General features: G+C 47.2%; 1 protein-coding gene across 3 annotated transcripts in view; it reads left to right on the top strand.

The window, feature by feature from the left end:
• Positions 1 to 18073, top strand: part of GRIK4 (glutamate ionotropic receptor kainate type subunit 4) — a 637398-nt gene that overhangs the window by 418982 nt on the left and 200343 nt on the right. For 2 of the 3 annotated variants that reach the window (XM_033098464.1, XM_033098466.1), the window contains exons 6-7: positions 6737 to 6834; positions 11509 to 11674. In XM_033098464.1, coding sequence (XP_032954355.1) covers positions 6737 to 6834; positions 11509 to 11674 — 264 coding nt within the window. The remainder of the gene's footprint in view (positions 1 to 6736; positions 6835 to 11508; positions 11675 to 18073) is intronic. The other variant, XM_033098465.1, reaches the window with a different exon arrangement.

Here is an 18073-nt window from a genome sequence, read left to right as displayed (position 1 = left end):
CGCACCAGCATCCTAATCCTGCCTCTCCCAGCACCATGCGCTTTTCTCCCGTGCCTCAGATTCCTCTTCTGTAAAACTAGAAGAACGAGTTCTCGTTTCATGAGGTTGTGGTAAGGATTAAATGAGACGATACACTTGAAAGACTTAGAGCAGTGCCCCGCAATAGGGTGAACTCTCAATAAATGTTACCTGGTGGTAGTAGTGGTAGGACAATTTGTATATTCACTCCTCCCTCACCAGGTGATTGTGAGGACTCCTGTCTCTCAGCCCGGTGCCTGCACAGGGAAAACGCCTGGCAAGGGGTTTGGGACCAGGCTGAGGGCTTCGAATGATACGCTGTTGGTCACGTCTCAGGGTGTGATGTCGCAACGACCTGACACTACCACACTCACACCCCCCCTCTTGGCTCAGACGCTGACAAGTCCAACCCATTCAGCCTGTTGTCCACTCATGGAGAGTTGAGAATGGAATGCCCTCCTGCAGGCTTAGGCGCAGGGAGGAAAGGCTTCTTTGGCATTGTTTGCTTTGCTTGGGGACAGTTAGGGCTTCACGTGGTGCTTAGTATGCAGCATCACCAGGCACAAAGGGAGAAGTTGCCCTCCCCGCCTGCCCCTCCCACCTACCCCCCCCCCGCCCGCCCCCCCATACACTCACACACTCCTCTCAGGCTTCAGCATCCTGAAGTGTTTTGATGTGAAGGACTCTGAGTTCTCCCCTCTGCTTCACTTAATTGCCAGCTCCTGGTGACAGGGATTGTTTACCACAAGGGCTCAGAGAGCAGCTAGTGACTCATCTAGTGGCATGCTGAGAGTTACTAGGAGGCTGGGCTTCCATGACCCCTCCCAGGGAGTGGCCTCTTTCCTAGAGGGCCTCCAGTCAGTGGTACCCTCTGCATCACAGCCAGACCCTTCCCTTCACTGTGAAGACTCAGAGAAGTACTAAGTTTCCATGAGTCCTTCTTGTGTAGCCCAGGTTTCTCAGGAGACTTGGAACCCAGGCCGGAGCTAACATCTTGAGGGGAAGAAGTCTCCCTTCGTATAACACCCCATCATGGTCTTTTATTCTAGCAGCTGCTCTGACAGTTGCCTTCCAACTCCTCTGCTGTCTGGGAAACTTTGTTGCCATGGCAATGTCATTCTCGTCTCCTGGTTTCTTCCGTGTTCCCTGGGAGGCAGAGGTAAAGTGCATCTCCCTCCCCTCCCATCCTTCCCACAGACTGCTCAGAGCCCTCACAGAGACTGCCAGGGCCTGCAGAATCAGGGTCCCAGAGGTCCTTTATAAATGATTTCCATTTCTATTGAGCGGGGCATTCTTCATAGGGAATGAAAGAGCAATTCCCAGATCCCAGCAAATCCCCAGGCCGTCGCTGCAGGGAAGATGATAATTCAATTCTGTGGACTCATTTTGGATCATTTCAATTCAGTTGAGCAGGCAGCTATTGAGCAATTGCTTTTTGCCAGGACTGAATAGATGTGACAGCTGCCCTCAAGGAGTTTCCGATCCAGTGAGGGGATGGGAGCTGGACATTCAGAACAGCAGGCACACATTCACCAAATCCTCGAGGCCAGAGGTGTTTAGCATACAGAACTGTCTCTATATTGGAAGGTCATGTGGTACATAAAGCATAGATTAAATAACATCTCCAGTTGGGCATGGGGCAGAACCCAATACTCAAATAAATGGTGCTTGTATTCAGATATACATATATAAATAGCTTCACATCTGTCTTTGTGGATCAGATTTTGCCACCAGACGAGTTTGATGACAACCATCCTGTTTCATAGCCTTTTGGATTTAGGTGTTGGAAATAAGGGATTGTGGCCTTCTATAAGAATTGATCTTTAGGAGAAAATTCTCTCTGCTTGAGACCCAACATAATGAGCCATCTTGGGGCAGAAACTGGCCAGGAATTCAGAGAGAAGAGAAGCTGACCGTCTCTTAGGCAGTTCTAGCAAAGAGCTAACTCAGAGCCACAGTGTGATGTGAATAGAGGAAGAGAGAGGTACCTTCTTGCCTAGGGGCAAGATCTGAGCTGGGCACTAAAGGATCAGAAGAAGTTTGTCAGGCAGAAGAGCAAGAATGGGCCTAGACCACGGTAGTTTGAGGGTGCTAATGGACTCTTTCTCAGAAAATGTTTTTAAATGAATAAAATGAAATGGATAGGATGACCAAGAAAACCAATTACATGGAAATGAAATTAAAATATTTTAATAGTGATATATTAATATACGAAGGTCACACAATTAAGTTCGCGAACTTTCCACAGTGTAAGTGCACTGTGGAAAGTTTGCCAACTAAATTGTCTGATCTTCTTATGTGCTTTGTAAATTAATAAATACGATCTGCAAAAATGAAAAAAGATTAATATATTAAATAGCCAAGCCTAGTATTAAATCTAACTACTAGTATAATGTTGAAGTAATTATGAATATAAGTTATATTTTAAGATATCTGCAGCACTGTAATGTGATATGAAAACATTGCAATGCCTGTCAGTGACAAAGTCACCAGTACTATGGTTTGCCTGCATTCAAAATTGAAGGAAATGCTAAATGTCAGTTAGGAGTTAGAGAAAATAAAGTAACTTTTCAAAAAAAAATACTTACAGACCACAGACTTTTACCCCCAGATCTCAGGCAGCAGGTTAAGAACCCCTGCCCTAATCAGAAAGAAATATTTTGCAATAGGCTCAGGGAGGAAAATTCAGAATGTATTCTAGGTGAACGGGTGTGAAGCAGGAGGAGGCACCATGGGAAAGGGTTGGAAGGGTAGGAAATGGAGGAGATCAGATCGATTTGGATTTTACTTGTTTATAGAAAGTAAGAAAAATGGGAAAGAAAATCATTGTGTTCCGCTGGCCCAGGCAATCTCTATTAATATCCCAGTTAATCAGCGTTAACTAATGGGAGTTTGGTGGTGCAGTGGTTAAGGAACTAACGCTGAAGTCATGGGTTAAGTGTTCAGAGCCTACATTTTTTCTTTAAACTTTCCTGTCCCATTTTCTCACCTGTAAAATGACAGTGACAGTAATAGTAGCTATCTCATCAGATTACTTTGAGAATTAAATAAATCCATTCATATAAAATACTTATTATGGGCCATAAGTAGCACCCAACAAATGTGGGCTTTTATAATATCTTCTTCCAATCATTTCTCAGTGCATAACTATTTTCTGTATTCGCTTAGCTGTCGCCTTCATAAAAATATACATATAATTTTATATGCTGCTTCTTTTTCTTAATTTTATTACATAAATACTATTACAAACTGTTTATAAGCATTTTAAATACCCCAATAATACTCCATTTATGTATATGACCCAGACTTTAGATAGCTATTTATTCCCTTATGACTAGACACTTGGTTTATTTCCAGTTTCCCGTGAAAGGTGTTAAGCAGACTTCAGTGTGGCTCAACAGCTATCAATTGAGCAGATAACTCTGAGTCAGGCCCTGCTCTAGATATGGAGGATGCAGAGATAAATATGACAAGCTTTCTGCCCTGCAGAAGCACAGAGATCAATGTTTTAAGATTATAATGTGCCTCACAGTTTGGAGAACAGATTGGAAAAGAAGAATCCTGGAGACAGAGACCCCTTAGGAGGCAGGTAGTACCAGTGACAGTGGGAGTGGGAAGGAGAGGACAGCGGGAGGAGAAGATCAAATAACCAAAACCTGACCCTTGATTGGGAGGAAGTGAACAGGTTCAGTGAGGGAAGGTGAGGAAGAGTCAAGGGTGACTATGGCTTTGAGCTTACATGCTAAGCGGAATGAAGTGCAATGGTTCAGAACTCGGCTTTGGTGCCAGATGTATCTCCAAGTTCAAGCCCAGCTCTACCATATTACCTATGTAATCTTGAACAAGTGACTGAAATTTTCTAAGCCCCAACTTCCCCATGTGTAAAATGGGGATAATAATGAATCTTCTTCCAACAAGTATGAAGATCAAATCAGATTATGTATGTAAAGCATATAGGAAATATGATGTCATGGGTGTGATAGGGAGAGTTGCATAGCATGTCAGCACCATTCTAAGCCTTTTGTATGTACTGACTCACGTTCATTCTCACGACAGCCCTACACGAGAGCTGCTGTTAGCATTTTGACGCTAGAAACGAGGAAGCAGCCCTAGAGAGCTTCAGTACCTTGCTCCAGTTCTCATGACATGTAGTACATGACGGAGCCAATGAAGCCACTGGCTTCATGACTGAAACCCATTACATCACTGGGTTCAAGACTCAATGACTTAAACCACACAGGCTTGCTCAGAACCTTAATGACTGCTTTCTGCCTCTCTGTCGTCGACGTATTGACTGAGTGGTAACAGAGGGAAGTCCCGGTGGTGACATTCAGCAGGTGGTTGGAACTGATTTTGTAACCCAGGACACAGGTCAGAGTGGAGGATCACCTGGGCAGAGGTACGTGTGCAGACCACAGGCAAGGGTGAGATTGCCCAGGGAGAGTGAAACAGAGAGAAAATCTGAGTTTGGCAGGTGGAAGAAGGAAAAGGAGTCAGCAAAGAAAGTGAAAAAGAGTGGTCAGAGAAGTGGATAGAATTAGGATTGGAAGCTGTTATGAAATTGTAAAGAACAATGTAATCAACAGCATTAGATGCTGCAAAAAGAGAGTAGGATGAGAACTAATTAGAGGTCACTGATGGCTTTGGGAAAGCAGATTCAGCAGAACAAGAGGGAGTGGGAACCTCAACTGAAAGGGGTTGAGAAGAGATGGGCCTTAGGGGCAGCAAGGAGTAGGGCAGACAGAGTAGGCGGCTGTGTGAGAGCAGAATGGACACGGCATGGGCCAGCAGACGAACTCCAGTGCTGGCTCTTGACCTTTATTAGATGTGTGACTTTCAGGGACTCACTGAACGTCTCTAGGATGCTGTTTCCTAATTGGTAAGATCAGAGCTAAAACTCACCCCTGAAGCTGCTGTAGGAATTTGACAGCTGATGAACTTAGAGCATCTAGTAGGGATAAATTAAGCTGGCAGAGATCACATGAGATAACTTACATGGAAATAGCTTGAACATTCTCCAAAGGTAAAGCCTGGTCGTGCCACTGGGATGACACATAGTACCGATGGGTGGCCTTTAGACATCGCTATCCCCAGCCTCTTGGTCAGCTGAGACCTGTGATATTGTAGGATCCCGGCGTGGGCTGCAGGCTGAGAGACGCTCTTGCAGACTTGTCCTTCATGGGGTGAACTGCATGCAGTTGTGCTCCTCCCCACTACCTGCACCCCATTAGGGCCATCACTTGGCTGTGTGGCCAATAGTTAGGACTCTGTCCTAAAAGGAGGAGCAGCCAAGTTACAGGTGTGGCTTTACAGCTGACTCAACGAGGAACCTTGGATTTTTCCCTCAACCTGTTTACTGGCTTGAGAAATGGCTCTGCCTGCCTCTGATGTGAGTCGGAGGAAAATGTGCCCAGAATCCAGCTCTGAGTTTTGCAGAGAAGAATGTCTTGTAGTGTGAAAGAGAACCTCGGTGCCTATTCTGAGGGGGGCTGCTTGGTTCTGCGATCACAGAAGCAAGAGATTGTCTGAGAACTGTCTCATGTTCTCTCTCCATCTAGTTCCTCTTTTATATCCTGTCCTCCCCCTTCTGACTGCATGTCCCATCCATCCACTCATTCACTCAGTGAATGTGAACTGGGCACCTACTAGTGCTAGAAAACATTGTGATGGACACCGAAGGAATGAAAAGGAAGGATTTGGAGACAGTATGGCTCAGCTCCTTCCCTTAAGGGGTTTGAAATCTAGTGAGAGGAGAAAGACACCTAACAACAAACTGAAATAGACCCACAAGTGCCTTAGAATAGAGGGACAAACCAAGGACCTTGGGAGGCCTGGAGAGGATGGATTCCACCTAAAGGAACCCAGGAAGGTATAAAGAGAAGGCAGTGTTCGAGGTACTGCTTGACAGGTGAGTGCGTGTCTGTAGTAGAGGAGGGATGGTTACCTTCCCCTCAGAGAGGCACAAGGTCATGCAACATGTTGGTTAGTCAAGAAAGCACCTGATACACTCAGGGAAGTAAGTGCTTCAGGCTAGGCTCGGGACGAGGTAAACAGAGGGTGGCCTTGAGACTTGAGACCCCTTTCTGCCTCTCACTCTCTATCTCTGCCTCTTATTTTCTCTTTCTTCTTCTCTCTGTCCGGTTCCCTTTAACTTTAACTAAGTCTGCTTTCTTCTCTATGCCTGCATCACCTTCACCCCCCGTCGTCTCTCTGCTTGTCTGTCTCTCTTTCTCCCCAGACCCTCTTTATATTGGGGGAGACTAACAGGTTGCATGCTGGGTGACCATTCTGAGAGCTGGGTCCTCCACCCTTGCAGCAACCTTGCCTGGGCTCCCAACACCTAAACTGCAGGCCAGGCCTGGGATGGACTCTGCAGGTCTCCACCATTAGCTTGTGTCTTTCAGTGACAACCCAGATAATATACTCGTATATATGCTATTTGTTGTGGCCATATGTTGTCATAACCTGGGTAATTTCCTCATTTGATAGCACCCATAAAATCCAATAAAACTGTCCTAGACCCCAGTAGTCCAGGGAAGGGGAGGTACTGGCTTTGGAAGTTTGGGAGAGGGCATGGGGGCCACCGTGGGCAGAGGCCAGGGGCAGCGGGTACAGTTGAAGGCCTCAGAGGCCGAAGCCCAGGCAGGGTAGGTGGCCCACATCCCACCTGATGAGTGCCTTGTTTCTCTTCCTGCTCTGCCCTTGCTGCTGGCTGCAGTGTGCCAGATCCTCCCCAAGGGGGTGGTCGCTGTCCTGGGACCATCCTCCAGCCCAGCGTCCAGCTCCATCATCAGCAACATCTGTGGGGAGAAGGAGGTGAGTTCCTGGTTGGGGGACTGTCTGCAGGCTGGAAGCCTGTGCCCAAAGATGTCATAGATTCTGAAGGGCTGGAAGAGCCCATTAAGGCCTGGTTGGTGTCATGAATGTCAGGAACATCAGTACAAATCAAAGAAGTGGTCCTTCGCTGGGCATTCACTTTTTTCAGGTGGTTTGGATGGAGGAGACTCAGAGAAGTTTCACAACAGGATTTTCAAGCTGAAAACTTTTGAGTCATAGTGTTGGGGCTGGGGTAAGGGGGGGGCGGGACGTGCTGGCAGTGGGCAGAGGAAGAGGCTGGGGTTGGTGATGGTCTGGGAGAGGCCAAGAGGACAAAAGATGAGCTGTAGTCTCAGCTCCATGGTTATCGGTTTAGATATTGGGATCCTGGGGAAAAAGGCCTTTGGGGGAAGGCGTTGCTACATTTGATTGGTAAATCAGAATAAAATTTGAAAACCTCTGTTTTAAAAGTTCTCTAGAAAAGAGATTGTTCATTTTGCTTTTTTCCTTATTCACCAATTCCAGTGTTTACTTCTCCACTCCACAAATTCTTCCTCAGGTGTCTTCTCAAACTGGCATCTCTCTAGTTTCAAAGTATTGAGTCCATTTCCTTTAGCTGTAGTTCCATGGGAGATACAGACAATCAGGTTAAGTTTCTGAGTAATAACCTATTCTACCAACTCTCTCCCTCCTTCTCCCCTAGAGAAAACAAACTAGAAAGTTCTGAGAGGCTCTCTGTTGCTGGAATCTATCCTAGTCCTTCCTGGAATCAATCACTGCCTTTCCTTCAAGTATATCCCCAGGAGACAGTGGCAAAGTGATCCCTTATCCTCTCTCTGTCCCCAAGGCCCTTCCTAGCCAGGTCCTTCAGGAACAGATGGAGCTTGGTGGTGAGGAGGAGCACTAGGCCAGGAGCTAGGGAGGGGCAGACAGGAGGGACAGGAAATGGGGAGTCTCACCTGTGCTAGGGTCCTGGAGGCTCAGCCTTCCAGAAGCTTCAGTCTTGGGAAGATCTGGTTCTTAGAAACCAAACAGGACACTCGCTGCAGGACAGACAGCTCCTTAGCCTGCTGCCCCTATAGAGGCAGCAGAGTAGCAGACAGGCCTCTGCCTATCCCAGGCCCTCTGGAACCTACTCCTTTTGATGCCATCTCTTCCCTTATGATCAGAGGGCTGGGTGTGTCCCTGAGGCTTTGGGCAGATGTTTATCTTCCCTATTTCAGGAGCCCAGGCTCAGAATTGTTACCTATACATCAAAGTGCCATGCAGTCTTAGCTACAGTTCCGGGGTTGGTCTTGCTCCCCCGGTGCCAGGAGTGGCTCTGTAGGCTGAGCCTTCTTGCCATAGATCAGGTCCATGTGGACAACTCCCCAATCCCCCACCCCCTCAGATGTCCTGAAAGATGACTTTGAGCCATTCCAGGCCAAAAAAGGAGCTTCTGTCCCGCTGTAGTTCCTTCCAGCATCTCACAGACCTCAGCCCCAGGAAGTTGGATCCGATGTTAAATTAAATCTTTCTTGTCATGCTCCAAGTAACAGCTCAAATCTGGCTGGTTGTTATTCCAGCGACCACTGTGATCTTCACCAAGTGAGCTTGCCAAAACTGCGGCTCCCTAATTTTCTCTTTTTTGGTCATGCCTTTTCTTTTCTTTTCTCCTCTCTCCCTCCTCCCCATATTTTTCTCACTGTCCCTTTCAGTCATTCCCCCAACCCCCACTTCAGAATGGCTTCCTCTTGGGGTTCAGTGGATATTTTATCTTAGGTAACACATCCCTGACATTTGGCATTTCAAGCCAGAGGTGGAGACTCTGATTTGCAACCATCTTCTCCGTCCTGCACTGCTGACCAGCCAGACAGGTTGCCCTGCCCAGGGAATGGATAGGTGGTTACCTCTCCTTTGTCTGGTCACGTTCCTTCCAGAGCAACCTTTGCTTTCCATTCAGATTACACATTTCTTTTAATATTTGATGAGGCTGAACTGCCTTATACTGATTCTCCTCAGCTCCAGGGAAAAGAAATGGAGTTCTCACAAAGGAGTTTATCGCCTTAAGTCCTTGTTGCCCCTGTGACTGGCCACTTCCTGCTTTGCTGCACTCCCCTCCATGCTGCTCACCTCTCCTTCTCCCACACACCTCCAAAATGACTTCCTGGGGTGCATTTGCAATTGCGAATCAATAATGGATTGATCTTGGTCCTAGAGAGAAAATTAGCAGGATTGGCCTGGGCCATCCCTGCCTGGCTCATCAGAGCAGCCGGCTGCTTCCCCAGCAGCCCTAAGAATGGCAGGCTATAGTGGGTACTTTCCAGCAATTCCCCCTCCTGGGGAGGCCCCTCAACCTTCACCCCCTGCATATACGGCTCCAAGAGTTTTTTTGGGAGCTCCTATATTTTGGGAGAAAAGGAGAAGAGTAGAAGAAAAGGCATTGCTTGAATATGTACTGCATGTTAGGTACCGAGTTATTACATCCTTCATGCAGGATCTCGTTTTATCCTCTCAAAGCTCCAAGAAGTACCTATTGTTATCTTCATTGTAATGAAGCTTAGATAGGTTAAGCAATTTGCCCCAAATCACACAGCAGAACCTGGATGCAAGCCCCAGTCTCTAGACTCTATAACCCATTTGTCCCTCACTTTAAAGTCTTTTCCCTGATCCATCTCTGGAACCCATGGATTCAAGGGTATCTCTAAGGGTACAGTACACAGCGGGCAAGTCAGTTGACAATGGAACTCGAGGCGGGATGTCCACACAGCGAAGGCCTGGGTCAGAGATGCTCACGTGTGCATGCTGGCCCGCCAGGCCGCCTTGCGCCTGCCCAGTCTTTGTCTCCATCTTGCCTCTTTGTGACTTTTTTACCTTTTCAAGGAGCATTTGTTATTCATCTTAGACAGATCATATGGGATGTAAAATATAAGCTAGGAAGAAAGATTCTTTATGACATACCCCAGGTCAACTTCACTCTTTAGAGTCTTGTCTCATAATTTACTAGACTCTCCCCAAGTCTACATTTTTCATTCTCTGCTGGAAATATTGATTGACCTCTCCCTGTAGTTGAAGGGCTAATCCCAGTTGAACTGAGAAATTTTCTCCCTCATTTCTGCTAAATCTGTACCCTCCCTTTATCCAGTCTCAGAGGAGGTTCAGTCTCTGGCTGACCTCTCCCAGAAGTTTAAAACAATAAGGTAGCAGACTCCTAAAGAGATCACCTCAATATTATCCCAGATTCTGGGCCAGCCCAGGCCAATAAAATCATTTTTAAATAACCCATTCACGGAGCCAACCAACTCACCATCTGGAAGTTCTTCCTGCTGTCTACCCTCAATCATACTTGCCTTAACATCAGTCTAACCCCTGCTTGCTGTAATTTGGCCCTCCTATAGGGCACTGGTCCTAAGGGAAGGTAAGGGTTAAGGTTTCAGCCCCATCTCCAATAGGGGTACCAAGTAGCCTTCAGCTCCCCTGGCTCTGTGTATTAGGGTAGAGGGAGACAGAATAAAATCAAGGTAGACACAACTTACTGTGTTTTAACTTTCTTATTACCTACCCAGCAACCTAAGCTGCCAATAAAGCAGCCATCGGAGCCTGTTAATATCTCTTCCCAGGAGAAGAGAGGCAGAAGGCAGGGTCAGTGCCTCCTGGAAATGTTAGTAATAGACACAGAGGGAAGTTGGCACTGTCCTAATGAAGCCAACGCAAGTATTTATTTACCTGGCTCCATCTGGAGGCTCTCTAGATGATTTCCCCAGCCTGTGATGGATGCTTCCTTCTCTATATGCATGTTTAAGGAGGAACCCACCCCAGGCTTTCCCCCAGGAAGTTTGCTGGGAGCTGCTTTATATACTTGCTGGCTATGCTGGGCTGATGGCCTCCTCTCTTAGTTCCCATGGAAGTGTTTTTCTCTTTCTGCCATCTGTGCTCTGATTTATTAACTACAAATAAAATATCGTAAGGATTATGCCTTCAAGAGCCATTTGTCTAAGCTGCTCAGCAGCTGGCAGTTCCTCTGAGAATAAAGGCCTATTCTTTTATCTTCTCAGGGCCACATAACCCAGTTCTAAGGTCCACAATACATTTACGTATATAGGTCTCCATCTGAAGGATTTCCCATCCTGGGTCTTCCTATCTTAAGTGTTGTCAGGGATGTCATCTTGTCTTCTCCTGTGGAGTGGGTGCCCTGAGTTCTGCAAGCTCCATCTCCCACTGGTGTGTGGTAAAGGTCTTACATAGAAGAATTCGTCCTCCACAGCCTTGTCTCAGTCATGGCTCGTTCCTTCTTTCTTTCTTTTTTTCTTTCTTTCTTCTCTTCTCTTCCTTTCCTTTCCCTTCCCTTATTTTCCCTTCCCTTCCCTCCTTCTTTCTCTCTCTCTCTCTCTCTCTCTCTCTCTCTCTCTCTCTCTCTCTCTCTCTCTCTCTCCTTTCTTCCCTTCTCTTCCTTTCCTTTCCCTTCTTTTCCCTTCCCTCCTTCTTTTTTTCTTTCTTGCTTGCTTTCTCTCTCTCTCTCTCTCTCTCTCTCTCTCTCTCTCTCTCTCTCTCTCTCTCTCTCTCTCTCTCTTTCTTTCTTCCCTTCTCTTCCTGTCCCTTCCCTTCCCTTCCCTCCTTTTTTCTTGCTTTCTTGCTTGCTTTCTTTCTCACTCATTCTGGATCCTCCCTGCTGCTCATTTCTGCTCTTCCTCTCAGGTCCCTCATTTCAAAGTAGCCCCGGAGGAGTTTATCAAGCTCCAGTTCCAGAGATTCACAACCCTGAACCTCCACCCCAGCAACACCGACATCAGCGTGGCTGTCGCTGGGATCCTGAACTTCTTCAACTGCACCACTGCCTGCCTCATTTGTGCCAAAGCAGAATGTAAGTTTCCCCAGGCTGGCTGTACCCCAGACAGTCTGGCTTGTTGATTTCAACCTGATTGATTTGCTCCTGGCTGGAGATATGCGAGGAAGGGGAGGGCTCCCTGAGAGCATGGGGCTGATAACCAGAGGGTTCTGGCATCCCATGTGTGCTTGGCTGTTTATCCTGTGTGTGTGTGTGTGTGTGTGTGTGTGTGAGAGAGAGAGAGAGAGAGAGAGAGAGAGAGAGAGAGAGAGAGAGAGAGAGAGAGAGAGAGAGAGAGAGAGAAGCCCAGGAGCACCTTTTGGAAGAATGCCCTTGGCAGAACAGGGAGAACTGGGTTGCAGGGAGACTGGCTAATATCCAAACCTTTTTGCATCTGCAAACTCAATTCCCACATTTTCAGCCTCATTGTTAAGGAGTTACAAAAAAGAGGGGTGGGGGAATATAAAATTGGATGCATTTGTATTTGATGGGTTGAAGAGCTTCTTCCCCTGCAGAGTGACTTTTGCTGATGGAGCAAGGTCCAAGGTCAGTTCCTGATAAAGCATTTTTTTGCAAATGCAGGTTTTAGAAATGTGTTTTTCTGACTCCCCGACATAAATCTGTGACATAAATTTAGTACTATGAGATCCAGCTAATTTAAGCCAGCACTTTCATCAGTGTGCTCCTGGTGGCAGCTGCACGTCCACATTGCTCAGGCAGGTGCTGGCCCCTGGCTGTCACTGGGTTCCAGTGCACAAACCCCAGGCATCTGTGTCCTGCGCTCTTCAGCTGTTCAGGTCCTACCCTGCGAGTCTGAGTGGGCTGCCCTGGCAGAGCTATGCCATTTCTTCAGGGCTTCTTTCCACGGTTGCTCAGGAGTGCTCTGCATGCTCAGGTCCTTCCTCCACCCTGGAAGCCTGATGGCATCCGTAAACAAACGCCCTTTTCCTGCACCTTCTTTGCCATGCCTTTGCACCTGATGGCCTCCACACGTGCATCCAGTACTCAACATAGGTGGGTGATTACCTCTGTGCTACAAGAGAAACAAAAGTAACTGAGTCCAAGCTATGTGTGCTTTCTATATCACTTAGTTAAATTACAACCCGGTGGGTTTGGAGGTGTTGGAATTACCCCACTTTAAAATTAAATAACATTTAAAATCCAGTTCCTCAGTCTCACCAAGCATATTTCAAATATTCAGTGACCACTTGTGGATATAGAACATTTCCATCAACACAGAAAGTTGTATTGGACAGCACTACCTTAGATGATAATTCTTTTGTGAATGAAGAGTTTTGTTGCCAAAAAGAAAGAGAGAGAGAGATAGCACTTTGTTCTATTTCCCCCGTGGAGATTCCCAGCACACATTAACGTGGAAACTCGGAATTGCCCTCTGATCAAAACTATCATTTTACCTCGTCATCTTCCAAATACGTTTAACCAATAAGCCCCAAAGGATGCTGAGCTGAAAGCCCATAGGATGCTGATATTTGATGGAATGTGGCTGGGAAACATTGCATTCTGTTGGTGGCCCTAGTCACGTGGGATCCTCATCATGTGGGTGCCATTGAATAGTGTAACAGAATCAAACATTCTCCCCTGGACATTTCTGCCACAAGCCCACTCAGGCAGGACTCAATTGCTGCACCCCAGGCACGCAGTGGGAATGTTGAAGGACAAAGGACAGGCTGTAAATAGCTCCAGAAAAAGATTCTCCTGCAGTCTTCCTCAGTGCTGGGTACAATATCTCACCAACCGGACAGGAAATTCTTTTTTTTTTAAGATTTTATTGGGGAAGGGGAACGGGACTTTTTCCAAGTCAAGTTGTTGTCCTTTCATTCTTAGTTGTGAAGGGCGCAGCTCAGCTCCAGGTCCAGTTGCTGTTGTTAGCTGCAGGGGGCACAGACCACCATCCCTTGCCCGGCAACCTTGTGGTTGAGAGCCCACGCTCCAACCAGCTGAGCCATCTGGACACCCCAGAGCTGAGCGGCAGCTCATTGACTTCATTCTAATTGCGGAGGGCGCAGCTCGCTGGCCCATGTGGGAATCGAACCAGTAGCCCCATTGCCCAGAGCTCGCGCTCTAACCAACTGAGCCACTCTGGACAGGAAATTCTTGTGGCTAGCCACAGTCTCTCTTGCTATTAGTGCGTCCTGTTTCCTCTGCTGCAACTCGTCCTGGGCTTGGGAAACAAGTTGTTCAGGTGTTTGTTAAGCATCTGCTGTGCTCTAGGTCCTATGCTAGACTCTGTGGCCTCCTAGCCCGGGACTCTTTCCAGTAGAATTATGATATTCCTTGACATTCAAAGTTTCTTACAGATTGCAAAGCACTTTCACTTATGTTTTGTCATTTTACCCTCTTCCCAAGTCATTCTAGAGCCAAGAAAACAGTCCTTGAGCTATTACTTCCCGAAGGTCACACAGCTGGTATATGGCAAAGTCAAGACTAACTTAAGTCCTCCGACTCTGAGTCAGGCCTTCCTCCTCCATGGCTCCTCCCACCCTCCTGGTCTGCACAAAAGGCCTCAGAGCAGTGGCTCAGGGCAGGCTCTGCCTTGCAGGTACAAGGTCCTTTGAAGGGCAGAGCTGGGTGCAGGATGACTGAGCACAGACACAGTCCTGGGGAGGATGAGCCTGCCCAGGTGCCAGAGAGGCCAGCCCACAGCCCAAGTGGGACTTATCAACAACACCGTGCCACCTCAGCTTGGAGAACTCATCCATTGAGGCTGCTGATCAACTCCGGCCCCACCCACCAGGGCCCAGGGAAGAAAGGTGGGGCAGAGCAGGAGAAGTTCAAGGGCAGAAAGGATTAAAATTTAATCAAAGAATAAAGAAATGAGGGACTGAAGGGAAATGCAGCTCAGAGCTTGGGAGGAGACATGCTTCCATCTTATTAATTCAGGGCCAAGAGACACTGCAAGTCAAATTAGAAACAGGAATTTAATTCTATTTTTCAGCCATCAAAATTAGCCATAATTGAGATCATTCCACGGGGAATCATATCATTTACTCTCCTTCCCAAAAGCCGTTTTTTAATAAGGTTTTGGACCAAGTAGAGTTGTATTGTAGATAACATTGTTTTTCTTTAATGGGAAAAAAAATTAGAACATCTGAAAGTGCCTAGTTCTAATGAGGCTGGGGGAGGAGATGTGGGGAGGACCCCAGGCATGGCCGTCCTGGTTATCCGCATGGAGCCTGGGGCAGTTTGTTGTTTGGGTCTTCCAAGGAGAGTTTGGAGTTACCTTTTGAAACTCAGGGTGGACCTGAGTTTCACCAGAGCCTTCAGTTCCATGTGGTCACAAGTGTAATATGCTGTATATGTTCCTGGTACTTTGTACATAGCTCAAATCATCTTTTTTTCATTTCTTTTTTTTTCTTTTTTTTTTTTTTGCTTGCTTTGGTGTTGCTAAATATTTTAATGTCCTTTTTATGGCTATGTGTCCTGTACCCCTACACCTTCTGCTAGTTATTTACTTCCTATGTGATCTTGGGGAAGTGACTGAGGCATTCTCTAAGAGCATCTTGCTGTCTCATCTAAAACATGGGGACAATTTTCCAAATGGGACAATTTTACCTCCCTCCCAGGATGGCTGAGGGAATTAAATAGGACAGCATAGAGTATAACACAGTGTCCACACCTAGGGAACATATGTGGTACATGAGAGATTTCCTTTCTTTTCCTTCCTGAATTCCTTTGAACAAGGCCAGGTCCTGACCTAGAGCAGAATGAGAATAGTTTGGCTCTGTCCTTATACCATGCAAGTGTTCCGTAAACTTGGTCCATGTTGTTGGAAAGGAGCAGACTCTGATCTCCTGGGGAGGAAGTGCAGCTGAAGAGAAAGGCAGAAAAGTGCAATAAAAGAGAACCACCTTTGGAGTCAAACCAGGCCGCCCCACCACTCATGAGTTGTATGATATTAAGCAGATCACTTGACATCTCTGAGCCTTAGTTCCTTCCTGTGTGAAATGGGGATAATAATGCCTCTCAGGGTGATTGGGTAGAAGGTATCTGGGCCCAGAACATAATACAAGTTTAATTACTGTTACTTTATCATGCAGCTGTGGTTGTGGCAGTACGGGGTGAAGGATGAGGTATGGGGAATAATACCCAGGGCCCCTTGTGAAAGTAACTGGGCCTTCCCCATGCCCCTCCTAGGAGGCACTGTGGGAGGCTTTTTGCTCACAGCAATACAAAATTAACCATTTATTGAGCATTTATTATGTGCCAAACACTCTACTGAGGATATTAAATTACCTCATTTAAACCTCAGGATAACTATTTAAGATGGCTTCTATAAACATTCTTATTATATGCATGAAGACAAGAGAGATTAAGTCCATTTTCAAGGTTGCATGGTTCTTGTTACCACCTCTCCCTACCTCTCTGAGTGCTGTGGAAGAGACACAAGTGAGGGACCATCTTTCTTATTTTATTGAAGGACCGAGGCCTTCCCATGCCTACTCGAGTAGTGAATCAGAGCCCCGAACTTGGAATCAGAAAACCTGGATTTGGATCTTGGCCTGTCCCAGGATCTCTAGCTCTATGATCTCAGTTACTGCATTTCTCCCACCTCAGTGATTCAGTGATTTGACCTCTACCTACATATGATTATATATTAAATATATATATAAATGTACTGTGGTTATAATAATGGTAATACCTGCCTCCAGGGCACTTGTGGGTGTTAAATCCACTGTATATGAAGGAGCTTAGGACACACAGAAGGCAGTTCTCAGGGTAGGGACACTGCTGGGCCCCAGCCTGGAAACACACCCAGAAATTAGGAGGTTGACGGGAGTACAAAAGCTACATTCTTCCCATGCCCATCCTCGCCATCAGGGAAGGGGACAGCCTCAATGGCCAAGCAAGGCACAGTTGTCCTCCTGTGAGCCAGAAGCCTGACCCTGCGCCCCCACCCCCTCTCTGTCTCCTCTTCTGGCCCCCATGGTGTGGCCCTCCCTGCCTGTTTTGGGGCCAAGTCTAGGTGTGGGATGGGACAAAACTGAGAAGCAAGTGAAATATGTTGTTCAAGCATTTGAGCTTATGCTGTTCTGCAACGCTTTGGACCCTCATCCCTCTCTGTCAGTTACCATCTGCTCCATGGAACAGGTCTGCAAACCATACACTCTGAGGCATGCGTGCCTGGCAGGTGGAAGTGGGATGGAGACTTTCCTGATTTGGGGCACTGTGCACAACAGTGAACTCGTGTTATCTCACTAAACCCTTACCACCGTCCTCTGAGGTCAGTATTATGTCAGCTGCCTCCCAAAAGATGTAAAAGTGCTGCCTTCCTGGGAATATAGCTTTTTGCAGAACCAAACCCTGTAGCCAAGGGAATCAACCAGCGGAGAGCAAGGGCTGCCTGTTGAAATGGGTATTTATTCTAATTTTTTTATCCAAGGGTCCTCCGTGTCCCCTGAAGACTCTGCACTTAGGTATTTGCGCCCTTGTCCTATGGCCCTGTCCAACACAGGCTGTGCCTTTCACAGCCTCGCCATCCTCCTGCAGCTTGGCCCACTGCCTTCCACTTCCAAAAGCCAGCCTTTCTCCTTCCCAGAAGAGCTGGCCTGCTGAGTCTTTCATTGATCCATCCCATTCCATCCCAAGCGAGACTAATAGGTCCCCCAGTTCTCTCGCAGCCTTTGACTTGGCAGACAGACCCACTGCTGGGCTGGGGGTTTTGTAGGAGAGAAGGGTTGTGCTAGAGGTGGAGGGGAAAACTGGAAGATAGCAGCTTTTAACCTCTCTGATGGCAGCTGTCTTTCGTAAATCCATTAGTTCTATTAAACAGATAGAGATAAGGATAATTACAATTGGAAAATGTCAAACTGCACTGAAAAATTCCTAACACTTTTTTTATTTTATTAAAATTTATTGGGGGGACAATGGTCAACAAAACTACATAGGTTTCGAGATGACATCATAGGAATGGCAGCAGCGGGGCACACTTTCTGAGTTCTCCTCCGGATTTTATTACAAATGGGACCTGTAACCCATCAAAGAACTATTTGCTCATCACACAGAACAACTAAGAGACTCGTGGAAAAATTACTTGAAGGTGCGCTAATTGGGCGAGCAGGGGAAGGAAGGAAGGGAGCGGAGTGAAAACGCGGGGCCCCGCGGCGGAGTCTGGCCGGCAGCGGTGGCGGCGAAAACCGCGGTGGCACCCACAGTTCCGGGCACGCACGGGATCCCAGGGCGGAACGGAGAGCACAGAGACCAGGAGGTGGGCTCTTTCCCTGCATCCCACAGCTGATTTCTCCCACTAGGAGGGCGGTTAGTGGGCCCTAGGGTGGACAAAGAACACAGACTCCATACCTGGGCCCCTCCCCCCCGCTCTTCCAATCCTACCCCGCCCTTCCAGAGACTTAAACTGGCCCCTGAACTGAGGAGTAGTGGCAGATTACAGAGGAGCCATAGTAGTGCTCAGGCTCT

This window comes from Rhinolophus ferrumequinum, chromosome 25 (assembly GCF_004115265.2).
Source record: "Rhinolophus ferrumequinum isolate MPI-CBG mRhiFer1 chromosome 25, mRhiFer1_v1.p, whole genome shotgun sequence".
NCBI lineage: Eukaryota > Metazoa > Chordata > Mammalia > Chiroptera > Rhinolophidae > Rhinolophus > Rhinolophus ferrumequinum.
Note: the sequence above shows the minus strand (reverse complement) of the source record. Positions and strands in the feature narration are given on the sequence as shown.